Source organism: Anser cygnoides, chromosome 3, assembly GCF_040182565.1.
Source record: "Anser cygnoides isolate HZ-2024a breed goose chromosome 3, Taihu_goose_T2T_genome, whole genome shotgun sequence".
Lineage (NCBI taxonomy): Eukaryota > Metazoa > Chordata > Aves > Anseriformes > Anatidae > Anser > Anser cygnoides.
This window is the reverse complement of record NC_089875.1, coordinates 42,675,909-42,689,168: the sequence shown is the minus strand read 5'-3', so window position 1 is coordinate 42,689,168 and position 13,260 is coordinate 42,675,909. Positions and strand designations below refer to the sequence as shown.

General features: G+C 37.2%; 1 protein-coding gene across 1 annotated transcript in view; it reads right to left on the bottom strand.

The window, feature by feature from the left end:
* Positions 1–13,260, bottom strand: part of TARBP1 (TAR (HIV-1) RNA binding protein 1) — a 43,249-nt gene that overhangs the window by 14,702 nt on the left and 15,287 nt on the right. Inside the window, 7 exon segments of the mRNA XM_066994039.1 lie at positions 1,433–1,621; positions 1,720–1,972; positions 2,690–2,883; positions 4,412–4,573; positions 5,692–5,789; positions 8,805–8,980; positions 9,284–9,380. Coding sequence (XP_066850140.1) covers positions 1,433–1,621; positions 1,720–1,972; positions 2,690–2,883; positions 4,412–4,573; positions 5,692–5,789; positions 8,805–8,980; positions 9,284–9,380 — 1,169 coding nt within the window.

Here is a 13,260-nt window from a genome sequence, read left to right as displayed (position 1 = left end):
AGCTAGCAGGTTTCTAGATCTAGGCATTTGCATCTCTTTGTATACATCTTATTTTGACTTGGGTCCACATTAAGACTACAAACGCAAAGTGTTATCTAATGTTTAAAATAGATGACAGCAACATTGTTTTGAAGAAAATGGGCCAAAACAAAGTTAATACTTTTTTTTTTTTTAATTATTATTTACAAATATGAGCCTGAGATCAGGACAAAGCTAATTATGTGGACCTTCAAGGCAAAACTGCAGCCCCTTTTAGGGTAACTTCTGTGCTACGTGCAAAGCAGCACAAGACAATAATTCTAAGCATACATACATATGGGTAACATTTACAAAGTATTACTGCTCTGGTAAATGTGTTACAGTAATTGTGGACTGCTCTGTGTGAACATCTAATGTTCAGGGGAAAAAGCAATTAAAAAAGCAGGGAAACATCAAAGATTATTTAAGAGAAAAATATTTATGTCATTCCTGCGTATAGAGCCAAGCTGAATCAAAGCCCCAGTACTGAATACAGTGACTCAAAATGAAAACACCATGACATGTGTGGACTTCAGAAATATAGAAAACTACATACATCTTACAAAAAACAGTAAAAAATCATTTTTTGTCTTCCAAAATATGAAGCCAGTTCTACCACGCTGTAAGGAGACTATGATTTTTCTGTTGTTTCCTACACCTTGATATTCAGAGAAAAAAAAAAGATCTTTAAAGATGCAGTTAAAGTAGTTAAATCTATCTCATAGCATCTAATTAAGTGCTGAAGGGTTGTAATTTTTCATCTGAGAAAGTATTTTCTTAAAAGACCGTTAGAAAAATTTCCCAGAATATTAAGTTTTTGCCAGTGCAGCTGGCAAATCCCAAACAACAACAACAAAAAAGAATTGCCTAATATAAGTATAGAACAAAGACCAAAATACGTTTTACTGAATGCAGAACATACCAGTTTAAAAATCATAGAAACGGTACTTTTCATTTTCTGTGTTAGAAGAACAAACAACAGATATGTAGTTTTTCATTTGTAAGCCTTACTCTGAAGTAGCACAAATTTGCAAACAATAAAAAACTAACAACATTTTAGAAATATGCATTTTGATCTTAGGTTTGTACTGCATTGCAGATATCCTTCAATTGTTTGCTATTACCTTCACTAGCAGAGCAGGAGAAAAAGGTGACTGAATGAATGAAGATGAAGGCTTCAGAAATCTTTTTACTTTTTTTTTTTTTTTTTTTTTTTTTTACCAAAAAGAACTATCATTTCTTTTCATTTAAAGTTCTGTTTGTTTATCCTCACTCTAATTCTCAGATCAAACTAGTACCTTTTCAAAAAGGAAAAAATTCACCAAAAACACCAAAGAGAAAATAAGAAGTAAAACACATTTTTAGATTCAGGTAAATTTTGTGTTCATTTCCCAAAAAGAATTCTTAAACTGACCTCTTTTATTTTGGCATATGCTTGACCCTTTGCACTTGCAGCAACAGCTAGAACCTCAGTATCAAAGATGAACTGAACAAATGCTTTAAGATTGGACCAAAATATTAACTGTGTGTTGCTCAAAGAAGATATGATTTTCCAAGCCAAATCAAATGCTTCTATGCAGAGAGATTCTGATGAGTTCAGAAGCTAGAACGAAGAGGAAAAAAAAAAAAGAAGTAGTACATTTGACAAAACAAACAACCAAACAAAACTGTTAGTATCTTGCAGCTGGTTATATCTTTTACCTTGGGAACAAGGACTTTCATGCAGTCAAACACAGGTAAAACCTGGTCCGAAGGAAGAATAGTTAGGGCTTCTAATGCAGACTGTAGAATTTTTTTTGACCTTTCAACTGTAGACGAGGACAATTCTGAAGTTTCTTCTTCTTGAGCCAGCATTGGAAACATATTTAAAACAAAACGCAGGCAAATCCACTGGTCACGAACATAGCGTGCAACAATTTTTCCCCATCCCTGAGATGATGTTTCTTCACATAAGCTGTAAGAAAAGTATCCATCTTAAATATATACTATATTAACTCATCTTGTGCATTCCTATCTACCAGGAAGAGCTTAACCGTACTTACTATTTTTGAGATGCTAAAATTTACACAGGTGCAGAGGGAGACTGGGCAAACTCACGGAAGAGAAGTCTATAAGTAAACTTTTCTAAACACAGAGAAATGAGTTCTGGGATCAAGTAGTCTCATTATTCAAACTTCTGGGACAGTATTCTGTGGAAACATCACTATATGCCTTCCATACCTTCATGTTCCCAAAGAATTTGTCTTTTAACCCTCTGGCTTGCTCTGGGCTTCCTTCCCTTCCCCAACAGTAAATAATTTCCTTTTAAACCAACTTGTGTACATGCCATGGCTTTGTGCTCTCTACAGATAGGTAAACTGGCGTAAGCATCAGCAGTATTTAAAACCAGTTCTGGTTACATAGTACTGGAAAGTAAATAGCTTTACAGCATTGGATGACTGAGCTCAAGAACATTTGGTCTGACCTACTATGGCTGCTTTAATGTTCTAAAATCTGAATGTAAAGGCAGAAGAGCACCTGAATGAATCTTTCATGTTCAGAATTTTTCCTTTTTACCTTGGTATAAAGTTATCAAAGAGAAGATAAGGAAAAAAAACAGCACTTTAATCGCTTCTTCACTCTCTAATCCAACTTTTTCTGAAGTATTGCTTAAGCTACCTCACAGACGTACCTACTTTTTTCTTCAATGTAAGATGGTTTCTTCAATACTTCATTAAATTGGAAAAAGGAAATAAATCTCTTTAGAGCATCCACAGAAGGCAGAGCTTCAAGATGTGCTTCAGGTTTCCGATCCATTATTTCGCAAACTACTGTGAGTGAGGCCATGCTTATTACTTTTTTAATTTGTTCTTTAAGCTTCAGCTCCTAATAAGATCAAATTAAATATGAACAAACAGGCATCCATTTCTTCTAATATAATAATAACCAACCGATACATATGGTAATCCTATTTCTATCACCTTGGACATCACAAACTAGCAACTCTGCACCCCTGTACTTCCTTTCTCTTAACCTAGGCATAACACAGTTTTGCCTTAGCTACGTCAGTGCAATCAAGCACAAGTTGGGAGCACTGAAAAAAAGTACAAGCCTTACAGATTACAGTCATTTATTCGTTAAGTGCAAGAGTCTAGCTTGACACTCTAGCTTGGAACACTTGTATATTGCCAGGTAGCAGTCTATATATTGCTGGACACCAATTAAAGATTCACGTCCATGTAGTCACAAACCCAATGCAACAGGACAGTGCAAATCTGGAATTCCTTTTAGCCTCTTGGAACAGCCACTGCATGGTCACAACACATACTGTGTTTTGTGTATTTTGTATGCATATATTCAAAGCAGAATGAAACAAAAAGTCTTAAAGCACCAATAAGCATATAGTTTCCCAGTAATATTAAAAGCTAAGTGTTATTTAAATATCTTCAAACTACTTTCAGCTGTCTAGAGCACAGAAAACATTTTCCCATCTGAATTACTCAACATTTTATTTTTTCTTCTTAAATAAACCTAAGCTGAAAATGTGCTATATGAGCAATTGGAAAAGTCATCATGACAGTATAGTTGTCACTGAATTCAAAAGAAGTTTGTAAAGGCATCATTGAACATGTCTGAACCAGAAAAATGTTTACTTCGAAATTACTGGTGTTAAGCACATAATTCATGTATGTTCTTTATTAGAAATTCATTCTTGTTCTTTGTTAGAAAAGTAAACCTAGCAAATCCAATACTTAATTTTTTTTTTTTTACTGTGCTATTAACTGTTCTTGATCAATAATTCAACCCAGACAATACCAAAGCTTATACTGCCCAGGAAGTCTTAGTTTAATCCCCTCCTTTTATATGACAGTAATGTTTCTTTACCTTTTGAAAATGTATGTATTAGGCTAGTATACCTGAAATACGACTATAGAACAATGAACATAATGATTTGTATGAAAATCCAAAGCAATGCTAGGTTCTGGAATTTTTTTCTCTGTATGTTCAAACTTTGAAATTGTAAAGATCATTGATACTAAGGCATACCAAAGGCATTTTCATTTAACTATAACAACCTAGGTAAGATCCGTTCACGTTCGAGGAAAAGAGTTTTTGAGTACCTACTGTCCACTATTACAACTGGAGTTTCACTTTTTTTTAAAAAAAGTTGATACAACTAAAATGAAACTGAAGTAGGAAAACAAAAGTACTAAAAATCTTAGCTACAAATATTTTACATTGACATTATATTCCCAACTAATTACACATGCGGGAAAATATATGTATACGTGCATACACAAAATTTATACTAGAAATATGGCTATAACTATATCATTGGTATCTGTATTAATAACTACAGTTTAATTTACTTTATATTAATAAATATTGTTATAAGTAATACTGAATTAATTACCTCTTTGCAATTTGTCTCCCGAAAATTACGAATAGAGGCATTAGTGAGGGACAAAATGAAATTCTTGACAGTTGGTAACTTTTTCCAGCTGACTTGGGAGCACAAATTCACAATCTCTGGAATTAAGGCTAAGTATAGATCACAACGATCCAGATCGCCAACCTAAGAAAGAGGATACAAAAGTAAACCGAAGCATTAAGAGGTAGAAACAAACTCAAAAAGAGAAAAAAACCTAATATCAACAATGATAGCAGAAGGAAAGCAACAGGAAGGAAAACAAATTTATTAGTATTTTAAATCTTGTCTTTTCATCTTATAGGTTATTTTAGTTTAGGGCTTGTGATTATGCCTTAGAAGACGCAGTTTGAAATTCTGTAAGAAATCTCCAGTTCTTTTAATTGGTAAGGTTATTTCCCTTACGGGGAGCAAAGGAATGCGCCATAAAATCCCCCGAGCTAGCCTGAAACAGCGTTCAAATCTAACTCAGTTATCAGAACATAGCACTGCATTGCACCCTACACACATACAATGGTACGTCCTGCACTTCTCCAACTGGATTTTATCTCATGATTATATCTTGCTTTATGGCTTTTTATTCTCCTAGCCTATTGTACTTGTATCTTTTTTCCACACCATAAAACTACCCGTCTATTAAGCTGTTCACTCAGGGAATCATATTAAAAAATCCTTTAGCTTTCAGAGTAGCTCCTCTGCATTTTCACCCACATTCAGACTTTGAAATTCTCCTGATTCAACACTAATACTTGCTTTGATGCAGTAGCATGTTGCTTATCTGCCTTCTATCACGCTCATATCTTGGGAACTGGCTGCTATCAACTTTATTTTCTTTGTGTTTCTTTTACTTTGTACTTTTCATACTATTTCCAAGAAGGTACCCCAGACCCTCATGCCTCTGTCCAAGTTTCTACCCTCACAGAAACATGAACTTTTTTTCAGCTGTTGTTGTTGCTATATTCTCCCACATACAATGTTTCTTCCACTTTCCCAAGCAAAAAAAAAATGAATTTTGACTTCTATTTATTATAACTTCTGCACGCATTTCCATATAACTTTCTCCATGAAATCTGAACTGGCTTTCTTTAATAACTCACTCTTCATTAAATAACTCTTATTGTGTCCATTCAAAAAAAGTTTACAAAAAAGTTGACTTGCACAGAAATGCTGAAGTGCTTGAAGACTTGGTACAAAAACTAAGAACATCGGTAAATCAAATTAACACGCAAAGTCATGCCAAAGTAAGTCTCATAATAATTACTTACCGTACTTAATTCATTTGTAGTAAGCTGACGGAGTATAAATTCAAGAATACTCTCCACAGGTGTCATTAGAGATTTCCAAATAAAAGACAATACCTTATCTGTGTGAAAAGCAAAATAAATGCATTAACATACAGAAGTGCACTTTCTTAAATTAATTACATCATACAGATTTGTTACAGTGCCAATGTTATACAGTAATAAGTATTCAAATACCTAAGAATACCTTAAAAACAGTTCAGTACTGTTTAGCAACACAAACATTAGAGCCAAGTGAATCGAACCAGATGATAACCTTTCCTGTGGTTTATCATGAATTGGCGAGCCAAAAAAATCCATGGGAAACCCAAAGATAAAAAGCTTGATTTTCCATTTTTTAATGCACACTCACCGTAGTTCCATCCCTGTGCACAAACACCTTATTCATAAACATATTCCTTAATAAAGAACAGAGTTTTCACATCCAGCAATAAATTGTATGCAAGAAAAACGTAGTTCTCTAATATGTACAGAAGTGAAAACTGTGGGGTTTTTGGTTTTATTTTGTTGGTTTTTACTGTTTAAAGACAATTGAGATTTAGATAGAGACCAATCTTTACCCCTGGTAAAACACACTTATCTACAAACACACTTCAATCTGTGCTTCAAAAGGGTGAGAGCTAGCTGGCACTGAAAGCCAAAGAAATAATATATCAATATGAAAATGGAGCTAAAATCCTCTGCATGACCATCCTGTTCTAAAACTGTAAGTCATTAGTTTCTGTATTTAGGGGAGTTACCCAGAGGATATATCTACTGATTATTTTTCACTTGTTGACCTTGAGTTAAACTTAATTCAGCACAAGTTTTTATGAAATAGAGGAAGACCTTCAAAAAGTAGAAATAAAACAGGATGCACTTCCAGAAGTTCCAAATCAATATTGTGATTATCTTCAATGGTCCCTATTAAAATGGCTCACCAGGCTGAATTTCTAATGCTTTATGCGTATAGAACAAGCAGTTTAACTACGTCACATTACTAACATTTAATCATTTTTTTCTTAATGTGACTGAAGTTTCAAATCACTAAAAAGTCTTCTGCAATTAAAATTCAGAAATTCTTCAGATAAAACATTTAAGAAAGAAAACCACAATTTGCTATCAGTGGTTCTATAACACTATCAAAACCAATAAATAGCAAATGCTTACTGTTTAAAACAGTGAAGTCTCACAGCTGTACAGACAGCAAGACCTCTGGAAAAATACTGCTGCTTTCAGATATATGTCTGTCCCCATTACAGCATTTTTAAATAAAAGCACTTTCTAATTATTATTTTTGTTTTAGAAGCTTAAAAAAAATCATTTCTTCTTCCCTAACATTTTCTCATTTTCCATTTGACAGAAAGGACTGTTCAGCTTCATAGCAGCAAAGCTTTTGTATTCTACAGCATTACATTTCCCACCCCCCCAACCACCAATGCAGTCTATTCGCAGCTCTGGAAGCAAGATTTATTACTTGGCTCCCCTGTGCAAGATGAAGAACCATGACAACATTGTAGGAAATAACAGAAGAATTACTTTTCTTAACACAAACAGATGTAATACTACAAGTCCAACTCCAAAAGCCTCTTGAAAGGCTACTGATGATGAGCTGTAGTATAGCACCTACAGGAGGGAAGCATTCAAAAGGACAAAGATACTGCAATGCTCAGCCTTGCAATAGCTTCGGAACTCTGGCAGCAGAACTAATGCTAAGTTAGGCATCCAAATTCCCAAAGCAGAAGTAATTTACTGCATCTACATTAGCAAGCATAGCAGCACATAAGGAAATGATTTATGGAATAAAAAACCTAACATGTAGTCTCATGTGTTTTAGAGGGTTCTGCTTCCAGCTTGCTCTAGCCCAGTGCTGTGATCTGAAAGCACACTGGCAGTTGAAACACATCTTCCAATTTAGTTTCACCTGAAGGAATCCACCTCAGCAGTCAGAGACCGTCCCACAATACCAACTGTAACAGCCTGCATAATTAGCATTTGACATTTCAGTCAAACAGCTGTAATTCAGGAGGGGGGTTACTCTATAAAGCACATTTTAAAATAAGGTTAGGTATTTAACATCAGGACTGCGTTTAGACATCTTTATGAAACCTGGATGCAGAAACCAAAATCATTTCTTCCCCCATGTAAGAGCCTACATTTGTGGCCCCTGCTCCAAAGTATACTCTTGTCTTTCATGTTATAAAACACAGACAGAAAAAAAAAGACAATCTGGTGAAGCAGAAATCGAATGTCAAGTTCCCTCTTGTTTTAGTTCTGCATTCTGATCATGACAATGTTGCAATGTTTCACCTGCTCTCCGGAAAAAAAACAAACAATAGACCTGTGCTGGTTACACATTGACAAAACCTCTGATCAAAAGTAGTAAGGACTCCACAGCTTTTGCCCTGACTTTGTAGCTGAAAGGGCTACAAGTGCTCAATCTGTGGGGGACCACATAAATCATGCCAGCAGGCTTGTGCTTAAATGAGCACCACTTAACCGTCCTGCTTTTGACCAATATCAAACTAAAACAAGACAGTTAAAGTTGCCAACTAAAATCATGCCTAAGATTGTGAAATAATCAGCGTCATCCTAACTTTTGCAGTCTGAACAGCATTAATTGAGACAAAAATATCTACCAGTCAACCCAGAGAACAGTAGGTCTAGGAGGATCATTTTATGCACTCGAGTAAGTTTCTGCCTGAACCTGGGGTAACTAAGCAGGTTACTAACTTCTTTTTCAAGTGGCTAAATGATTTTTGAAATCCATACATCAGCAAAGACCAGGACTATAGATACTTGTAATATGGGCACATTCTACAAAATTTAACTAACTGCAAATCTAATCTTAATAGATAACCATGTTTTTTTAGGGTTCCATGTTCTCAATTCCCACTTTGGGAAACCTTCAGAAGAGCCTCTGTAGGACTGGACCCACAGCCTGATTTCATAAAAGATTATGTCAGCTTGTCCACTTAAAAAAAATTTCACTTCTAGGCTAGTATTAATTTGACAAGATAGCCTTAAAACATTAAGTACCTTATTTTTAGTTAGACTATAATTAATATAAGACACAGTATACTGAAGACATCACTAACCATCTTGCGTATTGGAACATTTTAACGAACGGGTCTGCAATAACTTCAAGAGAAGCTGTAGGCTTTTATCTGTTTTCAGTGTTGGTATGTAAGCATTACTGCCAAGTTTCATCAAGACATCCAGAAGAGGGTTCAAGAAAGCCTCTAGTTCAATCCATTCTATGTTGCTTTTTCCACTACACAAAAACAAAAATTAAAAAGAAAGTCTTCTTCTGAGTATCTGCCTTAAGTACTGAAGTCACTTACTTATGGAAATAAACAGGACACAGGTTTCCAAGCCACTTAAGTATCTATAGACATGTTACCCAGTATGTTTGCAGCAATACTTGGATAAGGTCTAAGGGTCTATCAGGCTGACCCGATGTCTACAGAGACAAACGGACAATTTCCCATCTTGATTAGGCTTCTATCAGACCCTTAGGGCATAGGTAGGTAAGAAAAACAGAGCAAAAATGTGAAGTAAGATAATTCATACTTACCTGGATTTATTCCTCATCTGCTCCACGTCGGCAGCCAACAGAATCATTGTTGCAACAAGCTTAGCTTCAAACCAGTCAGGCATAAAGCAATTTTCTCCTAATTAAAGATATTTTAAGGTTTCCACAGCATTTAGAAAATAGCATTTTTTAAATAAATTATTGAAAGAAATTAATAGTATAAAAGCAACTACTGTTAAAAATAATATTACTACTATTTTTTTGCATTCTTTTACCTAAATACAAACTCAAACACAAGTACTTTTCCTCTACACATCATAGAAGTTGATCCCATTTGCCTCTGCACCAAAATCAATTTTAGGCAATGAGCTGCATTTAGCAGCGGATTCCCCACAGACTTATCTACTGCTTTTAAAAATATATTAGCATATTCAAAAGAAATTAACCACGGACATAATTCCATTATGCTTCCTCAGAAACATCACCTATTATTTTAACTAGCTAGAAATTGTATCAAAAACTAAAGCTATTCTATCAAAAGAATTTTTTTTTTTTTTAAAAAAACTTTTAACCAAAGTTTCATCAATGATACCGGAACACATCGTATTTATGAATAATTTCTTAAATAGTACATAAGTGGCTTTGGGATTTTTGATTGGTATGTTTTTGGCTTTGGGAATCTAGAAAGCAAAATATCCTTTGGAGGTCCAATCCAAGCAGCTGCATACAGCCCTCCCCTCTCTCTCCCCCCACCTAGAACTGCTTACAAACTAAGATTCATGTAAATGCAACAAGTTAGAAACATTGCTGTAAAAAAAGCTTTTACAAAGCTTTCCTGTCAAAGGCAAGAGATTTTCTTTCAAGGCTACCAGACCTGTCTGTATCCACATTTGCTTGTGTTCTCCTTTGCCCCCATACTCTAGCACTTTCATACATCCCCAAAAGACTAACAGAAGAAATCTGGACTAGCATCAGTGCAGCAATAAAATTGAATATTAAGGCTTAACTTTCAATTAATACTGCAGGACAATATTTAGTGAAGAAAAACTGGAACTAGAAAATAAAAGTTCATATTTAAGAATGATGAATGCCACAACTTTAGCAGAATTTGAGTAAGTACTGTTAGTGTTGGGGAGAATCGAATGGATGTTTTACTAATGTCTCTTAGGTAATGGGACATACAGTATAATTAAGCATTGCCAAATGTACTTACATTATCAATTAATCTATGTATACTGGAAACTTAGGGAGTACATTGAACAATCAAAAGAATCATTGAAGGGGAACCCCAGGAGGGAACAGGTACAACCTGACCTTGGATAAGGGCCTGGAAATGATGAAATGAGTTGAAGCAGAACCAAGGAGCAGAGGGAGCATGCGTCGAGTAAGAAAGGTGAAAAGTTTAGCGGAGAGGAAGACTCCTTACTTCATCTGGACGACCACCTGGACGACCACCAGAGTGCGCCACGCATGTGCAAAGGGGAGGGGAGCTAATTAGAATGGAATGCAAGGCTGATGTTGCAACCTGTAATGAATGTGTATGCCTTACGTAATGTTGAATGTATAAATAATGGCTGGGAAGTAACGGGACTTGAAGCCAGATTTGGGCACCTGCCCCGGCTTCCAGCGCTGAATAAAGCACCTTCATATAATCACTTGGTGGTTATGTGGTTGCTATGCTAACATTTTGGCGACCCAGATGGGACTGCGTGGGCACTGCTGAGGCGGATCGTGTCTCGGTTTCGCTCCAGCCGGCACTGAGGGATTCTCGGGGAGCAGTCGACCACGACCAACCTCCGCTGCTCACGACGTACCACTGGAGTGGTAAGCAAAGGTGCTTTCAACTTTGGGTATTCGGTACCGATTTGGTTGGGAAAGCCTGCCGGTCAGACGCGGCGAAAGCCACGCTCAGTTGGGCAGGGAGCTCCCGGGGTAAGCCTAGGCGCTGTCCGTTAGACAGAGCGAAAGCTCTGCAGGTTCGGCATTGGTGGTTTGGTATTGGTAATTGTATTGGTTTGTGCTGAAGGGTCAGCACCTGGTATTATTGGTATGTAGTAAGCACGCTGCTGCTCCGGCAGCTTCTGGGAGAGCACGCTGCTGCTCCGGCAGCTTCTGGGAGAGTGTGCTGCTGTTCTGGCAGCTTTTGGGTTTGTATCATAAGCTCAAAATGAAAAAGATTAAAGGAATTCTGGGAAAAGATGTACCTATCCCACGAACATCCCCACTGGGGTGTTTGCTAGCACATTGGAAAGAGGGAGGTTTTGGTCAAGAAATGTGGAAAGGAAAGCTGATTGATTATTGTAATATTTGGTGGCCACAGTATAAACTAGAGGACCAAGAAACTTGGCCTGAGAATGGAACATTGCAATATAATACAATTTTACAATTGATGCTATTTTGCAAGCGGGAAGGAAAATATGATGAACTGCCATATGTGGAATTATTCTTTTATTTGCGCCGAAAGCCTGAATGGCAGCATGCTTGTGGAATAATGGTGCTTGAAGTTTCAACTGAGGAACGTTGTTGTGCATGTACTAAGGAGGGACGCTGTATACAGCATCAGGCAATAGAGAATAATAAGTATTATGGGGAAATGAATAATGGAAATATTGATTTGGAAGTTGCGCCGTCGGCTCTGCCGGAAGAGCCAGAACAGGGAGGGAAAAGAGAAAAGGAAGATAGCAGTAGTGATGGAGAATCCCCGACTTTAGCCTCCCCTGTGTCACATAGGACCCGGCAACAGGGAAGTGCAGGAGAAACTATAAATGAACAGAGAGGGAAAATAATCACTCCCCTCAGGCAAGGAGTGGGGACAGAAGGACTGGTATATGTTAAGGTGCCTTTTTCAGCTGGGGATTTAATGATATGGAAACAAGCAGCCGGCACCTACAGGGAAAACCCAGATAAAGTAGCTAGGGTAATGAAAATGATAATTAAAACCCAAAATCCCGATTGGGATGATCTCCAGGTGATCCTGGATACTTTGATGGACTCGACAGAAAAAGACATGGTATTGCGGGCAGCCAGAGAGAGAGCCCGAGAAGATATACGAAATGGATTAGTGCTTGGAAATCTAGATCAAAACTTCCCCACCGAGGATCCCCAATGGGATTATAACACAGGGGATGGAATAAGGAGGCTGAAGAGATATCAAGATTGGGTACAAGTCGGGGTACAGAATGCCATGCCCCGGACCATAAATTGGTCAAAATTGTATAATGTCAGGCAAGAAAAAGCGGAATCACCTTCCGCCTTTTTAGAGAGATTGAAAGAAACTGCTAAGAAATATACAGATTTAGACGTAGAGACTGAGCAAGCTAAAGCTCAGTTAGCACTCATTTTCCTGCGACAAGCCCAAGAGGATATTAGGAAGAAATTGCAAAAGTTGGAAGGTGCAGATTTGAGAAATTTGGATAGGCTGTTGGAAATAGCCTGGAAAGTGTATAATAACAGAGAAAAGGAAACGACAAAAAGGCAACAACAGAACTTATTAGCAGTAATTCAAGGGAGAGAACATGGAGGATTAAGGGGCAGGGGAAGAGGAAATATTAACAGTCGAGGTAGAGGAACAGGGAGAGGCTACCCGAGCTCAGGGGGAAACCAGCTGGGTCTTAACCAATGTGCCCATTGTAAGGAGGAGGGTCATTGGAAAAACGAGTGCCCTCTCCGTGGACAGCTGATCGTTGGTGGGGGAAATTCGTTCCGAAACCAAGAAGCAGCTAGGGCGATGGTTCTGGGGGAGTACAGTAGCTGACTAGGAGATCCGGTAGCAGAAACTAAAGAGCCCTTGGTAAAAATTCAAATAGGAAATAAGGAAGTAAAATTTTTAATTGATACAGGGGCCACATATTCAGTGCTCAATAGATTAAGTGGTAAAATAGGGGAAAGGAAAACTACTATTGTAGGTGCCACCGGGAAGGAGGAAATACGGCCGTTCTTACAACCCCTTGATTCACGGTTTGGAGGCAAAGAAATTACGCATGAATTTTTATATGTACCAGAATGCCCTATTCCTCTTT